The sequence below is a fragment of the Acanthaster planci genome, linkage group LG08 (assembly GCF_054643075.1).
Source record: "Acanthaster planci isolate LZ-2023a linkage group LG08, COTS_SCS, whole genome shotgun sequence".
NCBI lineage: Eukaryota > Metazoa > Echinodermata > Asteroidea > Valvatida > Acanthasteridae > Acanthaster > Acanthaster planci.
In genome coordinates this window covers 5106821-5121907 of record NC_141784.1, presented here as the reverse complement: position 1 = coordinate 5121907, position 15087 = coordinate 5106821, and the positions used below count along the sequence as shown (strand labels likewise).

Sequence of the window (15087 nt, the reverse complement as noted above, 5' to 3'; positions counted from 1 at the left end):
TCAATCATACTCAAAAGAAGTCAATATATGACGGATTTCCATTGATTTAGTTCTGGAATTTTACTTTTATTTTTCCAAACACCTCCATCAATTTTATTTTATAGTAGTCCAAGTGAATCTCCTTATATGGACGTGTGCACACACTCGACCAATCAGAATCTATCAAACCATCTCCTATCCAGGTATCGGTGCATGATTTACGCAGCGGGAATTATCAAATGTTAATACATGGTCAAGTTACACTTTGAATAGGCAGACTGTCTGAGGTATTTGTTTTTTTTTAATAGCCTCTGAGAGTTCAAGTGCTGGGCTGCTTTTTTCATCCTTGTAACTGTTTTCCTGCGGGCGGTAGTCTTTCACATGCGTGCAGTAATTAATTATGCAGGGTAACCGCATAGAAACCCCCATTTCGACCAGTCAACGGGTGTCTATTGAACTTTTTTCATAAGTTAGGTTTGCCTTTTATGGTGCTCCCCATTTCACATAATACATGTAAACGTGATATTTTGGTTGGATTTTCGTAACTTGTATTTGCATTTTACATACATTGTATCATAACTTTTGACCACCTGTTATTTTTTGAGAAACAGCTGTAAATTGTTTTATTCATGTTATTCTATGAAAACTTGTCAAATCAAAAATATTGCACTTAAATGAAATAACAGAACCTCGTACGCCAAGGTGTGCTCCAAAACAATGCTGATTTTTCAATATTTATTAAAACTGAAAAAGGGAGTTTTCTTTTCTCTCTGAATAATCCAGCAAAAACCAGCACAAATGAGTGCCTTACAACAAGAGCCTCTTTACAATGAGAAGCAAGTGCTCAGTCCCTTTATTACCCTGTGTTTGCCTCAGTGGCTACCATGCAGTTTGGATTGTTTGCATCTAACAAAACAGCAGAATCAATCACAACTAAACTCCAAAATAAAAAAACGACACCAATCCAATCCAATCAAATCACATAGAAAAATAAGCGTGAGAATGCTGAAAGAGCTTCCCCTACAAAGTTCTTTGAAAAAAGAAAAATTATTTCAGAATGTTGTCCACACCAAAATTAAGTCTGGCACATTTTGGGCCAAAAAAAACCCCCAAAACAATGTTTCTGATGCAAAACAAGGGTTGTCTAATTCATGAAGTATCTATTTTGCAGTAAACGCTGTTTATATAAAAACCTGCGACAAACTGCCAGTTAGAAAAGAACTTATTTTGGAGAGTGTCTGTCCAAAATGTTTCTCAGGAATTGTTTCAAACTCATTCTTACAACCATCATTTACAGTATTGCATAGCACTACAAAGAAACAGCAAGTTGAAAAAAAAAATCCAAACAAAACTGCCAGTACATATGCGATACAATGCAGCCCATGGCATTTTCTTGGTCTAAAAGTGCTCTTTACAGCTCATTTAACTTTGACATTAATATCTTTATAATTAGTATCTTTTTCTAAAGATAATTTATGGGAGAAATACTTAACTGATCCCTGTGAGTACCATATTAAGGGTCTTTTATTAACTTCAACTTTGTTGCCCAATAGTTGTTTTTCTTTATTAGTGGACGTTATTTTACTCATGGACTATGGTCATTGATACAAGTTTCCCAGTTAATTCATCAAACAAGATGTATTTCACACAAAAGTACATGTTTTTTTTAATTTCATGGGCTTAAAAATAAGAAATTTGGTACCGAATTGGCAACATTAAGTTTCATTTCGTTTGCAGTGTACAATGCGCATGTAGTTCATGATTACAACATTCCTGCACTTTTGTCTCATGCAAGTAGCAAGCTGCTGTCAACAGTTCAACAAATGCGGATGTCATCACTGATTTAATAATGCACTTCTCATTGAATTCAGTTACATGTAAATGTATGGATACCCAAATGTACATTTGTACCAAGGAGCTGGATAAATAATAACACTGTTTCTTTGAAGCCCTCAAAGATAGAACAAGGAATTACTCTCAAGAGAAGCACTGCTAATATATATTGATCTTCCTCCATGATTTGCACTTACATGTATCGTTCTTGAAATTCAGAACTCAACAAAAAGGACACCAACAATTTTACAATTTTCTTCCATCCATAGAATAAAAGAGATGACAGAATTTTGGAAAGTGAAACACTCCGCTCCAACAGACTTCACTAACAAATCGCCAACATTAGCATTTCAACCTTACACTGACAGAATTGAATGGCCCTAGGCCTGCGCCAGGTACCCGGGTACCCGTCTGTCGATATAAAATCCTGGTTCCATTTTCTCAGGCCAGGTACCTGGACAAAATTCCAAATATCAAATGTATGTGAACTATAATAGTGAAGGGCAGAATTGCTGGCAAACCAAAATTCCATTTCAGAGATCAAGGGAGCTACGTTTGTTACAAATTGAAGGCAACACTTCGTTTAAGAAAAAGGTGGCTTCAATGTTCAGAAAAATGTGCTGCTTCCCATGTATGGAAAAAAGAGTGCTGTTTCCGGCACATGGTCCAATGCCATTTGTTAAGTGTTCGTTCTATTTTAAGGGTACTTCGTTCCAAAAATACCTATAAATGCACAGCCCTAAATGGCCCAATCACTATATAAATGGCAAAAGATGACTTTGCTTTGACAGGACTGCTCTCTAACTGCAGAAGACAAAGTTGCTGTCAAGTAGAACCAAATTGGCAGGTTTCTATCATGAATTACATCGCAAATGAAATGAAATCTCCTAGCACAAATTTAAAATCGAGTTTCAGCTTAACCAAATACCTCAATGGAAATGCATCTTACCATCTAATAAGTATAGGCCCCTCAAAAGTGATCAGAAAAATCACTTTGAAGTGAATGGCAAATTGAGAAGAAACCAAACTGGTCTTTTTCCAACAAAACAATTACTTCACAAAGGGGAAAGCTTGGTGCAAGAGAACATGACGTCCGTACGTTTGCTAAATTATTTTTACAATCTATTGTCATGGGTTTAACCATTTGACAACGCAACACTTTCAACTCCCATTCCATCTTTTTCTTATTTTAATGATTAGTTAATGCATCTGCAATATGACGCATACCAACTTGCAGCAAACAGACCAATGGAAACAAAATAAACATTATCAACATGAATTTTTAGGTACTATTAAAATGCCTGCGACCAAAATGAAGCATAACAGAACCAAATAAACACCAAACAATTATTGTCCAGGCCATTCTGAGGCACACCATAATAAAACATATAAATACATACAAATATTTCTAGGACAGGTTACAGAGCTGAAAGTTGTCCAAGTTCTTAGGTGAGTATCATTTCTACTTCGTTTTTTTTTTCAAAACTGAATTAAAAAGTAGTTTCTTTTCTGGCCATTAATTTCGCTTTTTAAACTGCAAGTTCTTCATTGGCATTTACACTGTATGTTATCAAATATTCTGTTAAACTCCCTAACAAAACACTGAATTTCTTAAGCTATTCATTTTGAAGGCTGAATTTCATTAAGAAATTTAAAAGCTTCAAACGAGAATCCGCTCCGTGAGACAGCTTGAAAAAAAAAGAGAGAGACAAACTTCTGTCTTTTAATCTTATGGAGGCTGCTGAAGGGATAATATTCTCTGTGTACATTTGGAAGCATTGGTATTAAGGTTTATAACGCCAGCGTATTCAACTGTCTACCATTTTTGGAACCTGGGGGGGGGTATGTTCCCATGATCAGTACCATGCTGGGGGAATCTATCATCGTTGGAATATAATCTATAACATGCCGAGACATCACAAGGACAAGCATCCTCAAACACCTCATTTCACATGGAATTCAAATATTAAACAATAATCCTATGAGACACATTCAAATGGGAAATTAAGTTTTGTTTTCCTGGATTGTCGCTGGTGTATTTATGGATCCTCAAGATTTTAGGGGGCAAAATAGTTTCTCTTGGAATGGCACAAACTTCTTCAGCAAAGCACTGATGCAAAGGTGAACACTGAACAGTTATTTGTAAATGACTACTTCAACGGATTTCACGTGAAGATGAGAAGAAAAGGCAATGTTTCTCAATTTCAAATGATATCAGCACTGATGTTTTAGCCAGGTTGTACCTTTTGTGACTAGGCTCAAACTTTATAGTAAATTTTTGAAGCTAACTGCTGCATTTTTACAGCTTTAATCCGCTTGAGAATTACTTAGATAGGAGTGGGTCTGTCACAGTCCCCGGCCAATCATCACACCATCACATTACAAATAATCAGTTGACTACATAATGCACAAACAAGTTTGGATTCGTGTAAGATGTGAGCTGGGCTGGAAGGAAAACAAAGAAACAAAAATGACAATTTCAAAACTCAAAGCACCCAAGACTGGGATTGTGGTTGTTCTCGAGGAACCTGTACAAGTCAAGGATCTATGCTCTGGCAGGTTGCCGGTCAAGAGCTTGAATGCCTTCTCATCTCATCCATGCTATCAACAATGGCCAGCCAGTCAACAGGCCGTTAACATCCAAGCACCTCGTATCTACTCTCTGCATATTTTCCTCAGATAAAAAGCCAGCCAAAACAACAACAAAAAGATATGTTATTACAATCATGCTTAATGTCAGTTTTACAACTATTGAAATGCTGATGTGAATGTCTTCAAGTGAAGATGATCAAAGGAAATTACACAACAGACGTGTTCCTTTGTAGGAAAATCCAGATTCATTTTTAAACCAAAAGAATGCAAAGTTGTATGAAATATGAAATTTACACAAACGTGGCAAAAGCAAGCTTGAGAGTCCAGACTGAAAGCCACTAGGTACAACGTGAAAAGCCATACAAATATACCTCTACAGTGTGTCCTGGTGGAGCAGTTATGTAAACCTTTGATATTTCCGCATTTCTGTACATTTTGGGCTGGCCATTTGTTTTGTTTCAAGTAGGAGTGTATTGCATTGGGCCTACTCTTTCCCAGTAGAAGTGTACACGTGATATATGAAACACGAATGACGGTAAAACATAGCTGCAAATCTTGTTCATAACTGCTGCAATACCTACAGGCTAACATCTCATCATTCACAGTGCTCTGTGATAAGGGCATTCCAACTAGATATGCCCTGAATTGCAGCTGCAAGCTGCTTGAGGATACAGGTGGAGGTTCACTGGGATATTTGTTATGCACTTGGGTGCACCCTTCTGTGACATTATCACAAGGTTGGTGTTGGATTAGTTAATTACATGCAGGTAGGCAGGACTCATGCACAGGCCTTGTACCTTGACTTAATTGGCTGTCCCTGATGGAACACACTGAGCCATTTACATGTACATGTTCTGCCAGAGTCAACAATTGACCTGATCTCTGAACCCACCAACTGAAGGATGACGGTGTTGTGTTCAAGTCCATCACATGTCCCTTCACAAGGCCAGTCATCATAAAGTAACAGGGTGAACAATGACAAAAGAATGCTTTCGTCACAGCTCACTTGAACAGCTTGTGAATTGGCTTAAGACTGAATGACTTGTGATGGACCGACAGGGACTTGTGATGGACCGACAGGGACTTGTGATGGACTTACATACAACACTGGGGGATGACCTGTCAATGTGAACAGACCCATCACAATGAGACAATCTCATTGACAAAATAATGTTCCTTACAGAATATAAATGAATACATACATACTGGGGACAAGTATCATTGTTTTGCTTTATCCTTCAGAACTCGAGGCCTTTTCATATCATGTTACTGTATCAAGCTAGCGCAAGACACCTCTTAACTTCTTCCATGGGGTCGGAAACAGATCCCCAACATCCTTCGTGCGACTTCCCAACACACTTTAATCATGCTTTTGAATTATTTCTCGTCTGAAGTTAACAGTGACTCCTATCAAAATAACGAGTTCAAAATATGTCTTTGGTTGCGTCAGCTTGTCAGTTAATATGTCAGGAAATAAGTTCCCTTTTGTTTGCCTCGTTATAATGAAATTAGCTTTCTTCAAAGGCAAGATGTTCAAAGCTACATGGTATGTTTCTTCACAATAAACATACTATTATTCTTTTTGTAAATCCCTGTTGATTTCAGCGCATACTCAGAAAATAAAAAAGACGTTTTAATTATAATGTACATCATTTTTTTTTAAACACAAAATCTAGACTGAGCAGTGAATGAACAAAAAGAGATTTATCTTTATATATAATTTGTGTAAACCTTTGTACAAATTTTGGGAGGGGTAGCTTTTCTCAATGCAACACTTCTAGCGCATGTGCCAAATACTGGTACAACAGCTCATGCGACATGCGATCACAGTTTAAAAAGTTATCTTTCTTTTTTTTTTTTGACTTTTTTGGTGTATTTTTTTTTGCACATTTGTAGTATGTTGTATTTCCATAGTATGACACAAGCGCTTGACTGATTGAATGTGCAGACAAACAACTGCTAAGACTGAACTCAACTTCAGAGAAGTTGTTTGCATACATTTGCAGCCTCTTTTTTTTTCCCCATTATATTTATGCTCTGTTTGAGTATTGCTGCATATAGTTGAGACCGGACACTTGCGTAGCCTCCTGATGATACTCTTCACTTGCTGGAATTTACGAGAAAAGTCCAGTATCCGACCTGGTGTGTAGAGGACACACTGCAGTGGTTAATCCTTATTGCCCGTTTGCTGCAACTGCCCTGTTTTGAGTGCCGCCTTCCTATCTCTTCACGTTTCCAATGTCACCGAGTGCAAGATGGAGACTCATTCTACTCCACCCCCCCCTTTCCTCCCAGGTACCGATGCCGTCCATGCAGCAGATGATGAGCTGAAGCATCGGAGTGGAGCTCCAAAACCAAGGCAGCACGCATGCATTCGTGCAGACAACAGACAGCTGGACCACAGATGTATTTCCTCATTGCGTAAAGCCATCTCAAACCAACCTAAAAAGCCGACCTTTCTGAATGACATCCTATGCAACAGCCAGACAGCCTTCTGTGTCTCCTGTGCGTGGGTGAGTGGGTGTGTTTTGACGGTGTTGGTTAGGTTCAATCATCCGCAGTCCAGACAAGCAATGCTACACACAGCTTTCATCGAATGCTCTTTCCCAGCGTTCTCTGTTTGTATTTTTAATTTTTTTTTTTTTGGTTCAAACCAATTCCAGAAGTACTGAGCAATTACCAGAGGCAGCATGCACTGAGTCTGTCCTTGTGTCCTGGCATGGTGTGGTAGAGTCGGATGGCAGACAAGCTGCTTGAGTGGGACGAGAGGGAGACGCTGACCAAGGAACAGTGGCTGCTGTGGCAGTGTCTGCCGTGGGATCTGCCAACGCTCGGCCTTGGACATCTAGTCACAATTCTACAGGCCAGTTACTCCACTGTTGTGTGGGCGTGGAGACAGACGTCAGTTCCAGATAGCTGGTGCTAATGGTACGTAGTGTGGGCATGCACATTAGCACCTGGGCCAAGAGTCCGGGTTCCTGCAGGTGGTTCTGTGCCAAGACATAGGCAAAGCAGTTTAACACTTTCTCTTGGACCTCTTCAACTTGTCGCTTGTGCCTTAAACCCTGGTGATCTATAAAATAGAAAGTCAACATGCTAGAAATTGTTTTACGATATCTGTGTGTCCACTCATTAATCATATTTACTCTAATACATGAAGAATTTAATGATTCATATGCATACATGTATGAATTACACAAATGATGGAATCACCCATGTACAAAATTTTTGATGCATAAATTACTGCAACGGCTATCAATTTCATTGTGATGCTGGTATTGTGATGATGGTAGTTTCATCAATTTTTCCAACTATAATGGCATTGCTTCATTTGAAGAAAGAAACAAACGCTGAGGTTTTTGCGTGTGGGTTTTACTGTCTGTTGGGTCTTCCACCTTTTGTGATGTTGGCAGATTTCCAAATAATGTAAAACACAATTCGGACATGAACACACAGTAACACACATGTATCTTTCACATTACATAACAGCGTCATGATCCACACGCACAGTTGGAGCAGTTTTGAAGTCCTTTCAGCCGTGAAGGACTGTCTTTTCATCACAACATTTTGCCCAGCCTTCCACAGTTTCCTGACTGTAAACTTCCCTTTCCCACAAAGCCAGCAAAATCCCTCTCCAAAATTACATTGGAAATGTCAACATGGCAGTTTCAGAAAAGACGTTTCATCTATGATGCGAATCAAAGCACCTCCTTCAGGTGTAAGTGGATCAGTCAACAAAATGTCCCCCCTCCCCCCTGGAAGTTGAAGTAGCAACAGATGCTTGGAAATTTCTGAAATAGTTGACTTTTTATCCATCTGGTGAGTCATCCACCAGATGGATAAAAGATTGATGAGTAAAAACAAAGAAAACAATGGATGCGACACTTTACACATCAGAAAACGCATTCCAGTCTCATACCTGACGCCAAAAGAAGAAGTGCTGAAAAAAGAGCCAAGTCGTCCTCCCTCAAATGCATGGATCTCAGGCTCTCCGCTAGGCCAAACAACAACTCAAAAAACACCGTCAGGTTGAAATCGCTTGCTGAAATTGACATAAAGACAACACCAACAGGTTAGTCATTTACACATTACATGAACTACGTCTTTCATGACCATGTACATGTATCATAACTGAAACAAAATGGAGATTTAAAGAGCAACAGAGAGAGAAATTAAGAGTAGTCAATACATGTATAAGGTTGTATAGCAAGAATCAAATCCGAGTGATAAGACTACACGAAGGATTTGACACTGGTAATTTGTCATTCCCCACATTTGTTACTTTGATAAACTTCATCAAAGTGTGTAATTTAAGTAAAAACAAGGTTTCTAAAACAGCTATAAGAACTTCACAGACGAAATTAAGCATGCTTTGAATTTGTTTAAAAACTGCAATGAAATTCACAAACAAATGTTATCAACAACTGTCGAGTACTTTTGTTAGATTTCATTCCAAGCGTACTGGCAACATGGCTGCAATGTGTGCCAAACCCTCCTAAACAAGTGAGATAAACCTGTGTTCGACCTCTGGATGAACTTGTAAATTAGTTTGGCTGCGATAAACACATGTTTGCATAGATACTGATTTTAACTGCAATATGTGACTTTTAGAGTGACCCACGATGCATGTCTGCCTTTACTGTTTAAGCATCTGTAAGTATTTAGGCACCTGAAGAGAACTACATGTAGATACCAAGCCAGTGCCTAGTCTATGGAAAACCACTAGGAAACCACTCCATTACACCAGACGCCATCAAGTGTGGAAAACTAGCTTTACTTGAAGCCCTCCTTCGGCTTCTACTAGAGGCAGGTGCATCTCTATATTGCTGTCATCGATCTGACCAAAGGCACTAGACCTCTCAAGTGGGCACTGACTGTTCTCAGTGCTCTACGCTTTCAGACAACCCTGGGAAGGGGCTCTCTCTTAAGTTGTTCAACCTCGCCTGCCCCTTCAGCCAAGAGCTAGGTCCATCTGGTCCTCATCGGAGACACACTGCCAGTCTCTCTGTGCCAAAGACCAACACGTACAGCAGCTGGTCAGTAGACTCACCCTCCCGTGGAGGGGGTTTGGGCCAATGATCAGCATCAAGATGACAAATATCTTGGGCCAAGCACAACCACATGACACTGAAACAGCTCTGACAGCAAGATGCTGGAAGCTGTCAACAGCTTCATGTTCCTCTAGGTTCCTCTAATGAAAGCAACCTACCACTTGACACTGAGATTGACGAGCACATCAATAAAGCTACTGCATTCATTTCAAGTCTTTGCATGAGAGTGTGGATTTAATAACCAGCTGAAAGAAAACACTAAAAGTGCTACCTTGGCACTCTCGCCTTTTGCACTGAAAGTTGCACAAATTAACCACTTCCTGCCGGGGAGCCCGGTTTAAGGCACCGTGTGTTTATATGTAAACATCAATTAATTGAAGTAATGAATATTGAAGAATTTTGAAAACTGAAAATCTTGAAAAAGTCCCTTCATAGAAAGTTTGACACAGCATTCCTACCAGCTGACTATCCACTGCTGCACATCAAAGATGTGTGTAAGAAAGACGGTAAGATGACCAAAATGGACAAGCAGGGGGTCAATCACAGACTACTGTCACACTTGGAGTGGACGGCAAGAGAACAAATGGCTACTTTTGGGCTCAGTATTTCATCAGGAAAGGGAAGGACAAATTTCAAGTTCAGACAAATTCAAATTAATCATGAATGGATTTATTTAAGATCATTTCTGAACAAATTGTGTCTAAAACCATCTTGTAAAAGAGTCGCAAAACAATCATGTCTTTATGACCGGGCGATGACAGAAGCTACAGTCAAAATGTCGGCTAATACAAGGCTAATACTGGTGCATCTGTATGAATTTCAAAGCACTGCTGAGTTGGCTGAAAGCAAGGGGACACCCTTGGCTGTCACAAGCAGTCACCTGGAGTGATGCATCATGGACTTCAAGCGCTTGTCAGACCTCCCTGGCCAAACATCAATACAATCTCTCTTGGCAAAAATACGGCATTGTCTCATCCCATCACACCAGACTACCATTTTATTGGTTGTCCGATGCACCTGGACAACCAATGTGGAGCAGGTTGATCAGTGCTTTCATCCGATTACTTGTCACTCCTTCAGGGAGCACAGATAGATTGTGACCAGGGCTTACTGATGTTGGGAACCTGTACAAAACAGAGGCTGGGCAAACTCATCTAGAATGGACGAGTCCCAGCACAAAATGCAGACCTCCGAACATTGACTATCAAGAATTTGGAATCCTTCTCCCCAAAATTCAGAATTTTTCATGAAAAAAGAACAAGTGAACATCAGTAATGCACTGTACAGAAGTCTATTTTTGTGTCCGTGATGATGTACAGTAGTAGTGTGGGGGGTCAGTCCGGCACAATTTGACCTTTACGACAAAAATAGCAAAAGGTCACATCAATATGCATAAGCATAATAATTATGATCACAACAATTATGAATAGGAATGAATGTAGGATAAATTGTCTGGCACTAGATGACCTCTTTAAAGGGATAGGCGTAGCATAGGGTCAGAGAGTGTGGTACAAGATGACCTTGTGTACGGAATAAAATATGAATAAGACATAGCATGGGGTAAACAATTTTGGCACGATAGACCTTTCTTATGAAATGATGGCCATGAGACGATGAGTCATAGGTGGAGTGATGTCATGGAATCTCCCTTCTTGTGAACAAAAGCCACTATGAATGCACGCAGTTCAGGTTAAGGAATGTCCCATTTTTAAATCGTAGGTACGTTTGTAGGATTATGATTTCCCAAGGCCAAAACCATATTTAAACTGCACTGCTTTATTGTATCCTGTCTGTATACATTTCTTATGTGCATTATTTATTCATTCTTATAATGATATTATTAGATTTTTTGTACTGTTTTGAGTGTATCAACCTCCTGTGAAATGATTTGGTATACAATCCTAATTTACAATAGATAAACCCATTCAGGCCCATGCTCTATAACGTTGCATATTATCTCTTATAAACCTCACTCAGTTGAGCACCCCTACTAAACATGGTAGGGGCCGGCTCCCTTTTTTTGTTAATGAAGCTGTCCATAAGCAAAATCCAGCATTTTGATTGGTTGAGAGGGCGTGAGACGAGAGAAAAGGGGACACGGTTTTACCTGGACAGACGGGTTGCACTACGTACGGTACCACATACTCATCGATGTCATAAAATTTTGATTCCCACAAGAGTTTACATCATCTGAAATGGTCCGCAATAAGTTTTCATCTCCTGAATGTGTTAATTTACCGCGAAATTCAGCGAATAATTCACCATGTGGTGCTTGCACACTTGACATGATCGTGGTTGATTTCACAGCAGTGCTTAGTCTTGGATCCAAACGTTCTTAGCTAAGGTTCCTAGCGAAACCGGGCACCGCGTGACGCATACAATATTAGTTACAATGTAGCTTGTTGATAGAGGGCGTTTTCGTCAATAAACGATTTCGGTATCACATTCATGTATCACGCCCATCTCGTGGCTGGTACGCATCAAAAGAAGGCACCGACAGGGGCATGGCTCACACAACGTGCACTGCACTGACTGTTCGGGTAGGTCGGGTAAGTCGTGTTATGGTACATCCACAAGATACACGGTCAGTTTCGGGTAATACATAGGCGTGTCAAAATTGTGATTTAGCAGAAATAAAATCAATTTTATTTTCGGAAATCCGAATGGTGGAAATGAAGTGAAAAAGTGTGAAATTTCTGCCCAAATCAGGAGGGTCGGGAGGTCTGTGTATGTGAATGGTGAATTTTTGTCTGACCTACTCCTACTCAATAAGTGGAGCGCCATTGAAACTTGAAAACAGTCTATTAAGAGATCCTGGCACACCAACATGGATGACAATCCTCACAGCAACGACCAGATGTTGTCTCCAATTAAATCCCAAACTTGGACTTTTGCCAACTTTTATCGTAGGTCACAAGGTCCCCCAATGCAAATTGATGTAAACTTGAAGCCTAAGTTTTCCTTTAACCTGGAACACATCACAAGAAGTTGAACTGAACATGATAATCCCAGTAGTAGAGCAGAGAGATGAAAATAACTGACAAATCCTGGTGACTGTATCTGAACATTTTCAACTGATTTACCAAGGGGAAAAGACTATTAATTTCTTTCCAAGGAATTAAGGAAGTCCATCTGAAGTTCTTCAGCGGTTCCCTGATGGGGTAGCTTACTTAGTTTACAGGCCTGCTCTGAGGATAACCACTCATTCTCCCACATCTGTAATAGGTGTGTCCGATGATCGTACATCTGAGCCAGCTGTAACAGAATCACCTCAAGCCCTCCTGAAATCAAACAAGCCAAAATTCCATCAGTTTTCTAATCCATGGTTTTCTTTTATGTAATCCTTGAGCCCACTGCACATGAAAGCTATCTGCTAGGCAGTAATTCATTCGTGGCCAGCAAGTAGCTCACGTCTGAGGTTAATTTTTGCTGCCTTTACCTGCCTCCACAGCCCGTGAGGCAATTGTATCTCCTATTCAGTTTTCTGTGAAACGGACCATTGAGGCACAAAACGCAGCCAAAAATTACCTGCACACATGAGATACTGTACGTGCCAAACAAATGGTCATGAATGATTACTGTGTTCAACAGATGCCTCTTACATGTAGTGGGCTTCACAATCCTCAATCCTCCGAAAGAGGGTTCAGAACTGTTGGGATTAACAAAGTAATTCAAATGCATGATTGCTACGCACCAGCGCCAAAAAAAAACGAGGAAAGTTTAAAAAAACAAATGAAATGAAAATTTCCGACTGCAAAAGCATACTTAATAATATCCCGCATGGACGAAACTATAGTAAGCTTTTCACAACGATTGTTCACTTGAAACGAACAATTGTGAGAACCAAAAATCGATGTTCTAACACAATTTTTGTAGAAACCCGAGTAGAACTGCACCTTATCAAGAAATTGAATACTGATTGTCCTTAAAAAAAAAGTGAGGCTACTTGCTACTTGCGAGCACTTTCCATTTGATCTATGTGCCTGAGCTCCATTTGCGTCCACTCGCCACTCACCCACTTGCAGCAGTATCTCCTGATCTTCTTTGCTGAAGGCGGTAAAGCCCGGGATGGACTCGGCAAACTGTGCTATCTTGTCCCACTGGTCTGACATGTGCTTGGCCAGTCTCTCCTTGATCTCGTCCTTGGACTAGTCAAGAGGAAAAGACAGAACAAAACTGGTTGAGTGGCTTGTACGAGGAAACATGATGGACGATGCTAATGCATTTTCACAAGAGATCTTTTCAGCCCACATGTTACTTGGGTTACAATCCTCAGGTGGGCATTCCTTTTCTTTTGAGAAACTTTCTGTAATTTGGTAATTCAAGAAATCCTGATAATTCTCAGATCGTCCCTGGAAGGTAGATCTTCATCTCAGTACACCTGCAATGCTGAAGGATGAGACCCACTTTACTGTATTGCACTCCTCCCCTTTTCCAAGCCACCCTCAGCAGAACCAGCCCCCTCCCACCCACACACACCTGGCCTGTGTCCTCTTGTGACCCCGCCCAGGATTTGGAGGGAAAAAGGACTTGCACGTAACCTTTGAAATATCTGAAACTAAGACCCAACCTATGTATTCTTCTAGTTATGTCCCCAAATGACTGTAAGCAAGACAAGAAGATGATAAATGTAGAAAAACAACTAGACAGGAAGATCGAGATACAAATATGTGCACTGCTGAATGCAAGTCTAATCCAGTAGGTTTTGCTTACTAATCTCAAAAAGCTTATTATCTGCAGCAATGACACAAGTACACGTAGACATAACTGCAGGGTAGGACACTCTATTGGCCCCCATCAGCAATGAATGAGCCCATGATAATTGGACATCTGTGAATGCCTTAACTATTCTATATTCCATTATACATCTGTCACATGCTGGATACAGCAGGTAGATTTCTGTAGCAGGATGGTGTCAAATCAAACTGGCTATGACTACGATGTGTTCAGCATTTTCAAGTCCATATGACACATACCACAGTAAGCGTGACCAGTCAAGGTAAGCAGTTTTCCCCAACGGTTAGAAGTTTCTGCAAGGTTTCAGCACCCAAAAACATTTTACTCATGTCAATGTGATTGAGCACGCAGGCTACACTTTGAGAAAAACCAAAGAGAGCACTTCACATTCTTGCGAATTTATCATTCTCATTTTGCAGTCTAAAAAATGGACACATAAAAAAAATCAATCTGTCAATTTGACATTAAACTAAATTGATTATTTGGAAACAGAGATCGCTCTCTGATTCCAGACTTCTAGTCCGGTTACAGTATAACAATATGAATGCGAGGATAACGTACATGTACTGCCCCCCCCCTTGTGTTATGGCATATGTACAAATGTACATGTATCAGTCAACAAGCCAATTACCCAAGTAACACTAGTTCTCAAGCAACATTTAGATGAAGACAAAATGTCTTGATAAGTAAGTAAGGGCATGTGGGTTCAATTCCTGTCTCAAAGAGTCAATCTCCCTGTCAGTTGCGACGAGAATAGCTAAGGATTATGCTTTTTTTTTTCTCTGCTCAAAGGAGAAAAACATGAAAGCTGATGCTGAAAAAATTCACATAAAAAACGAGTGAGACACTGCAAATGATGAGATGTCAGGTCTGCAACTGCTACCTGGCATGATAC

General features: G+C 40.0%; 1 protein-coding gene across 7 annotated transcripts in view; it reads right to left on the bottom strand.

Moving 5' to 3' along the window:
* Positions 1–682: 682 nt before the first annotated feature.
* LOC110974595 (ecdysone-induced protein 75B, isoforms C/D-like) overlaps positions 683–15087 on the bottom strand; it is a 155789-nt gene continuing 141384 nt past the window's right edge. For all 7 annotated transcript variants that reach the window (XM_087140319.1, XM_022226359.2, XM_022226356.2 and 4 more), the window contains 4 exons: positions 13471–13603; positions 12626–12736; positions 8324–8446; positions 683–7477 (listed from right to left, as the gene is read on the bottom strand). In XM_087140319.1, coding sequence (XP_086996445.1) covers positions 7254–7477; positions 8324–8446; positions 12626–12736; positions 13471–13603 — 591 coding nt within the window. In that variant the 3' untranslated portion in view covers positions 683–7253. The remainder of the gene's footprint in view (positions 7478–8323; positions 8447–12625; positions 12737–13470; positions 13604–15087) is intronic.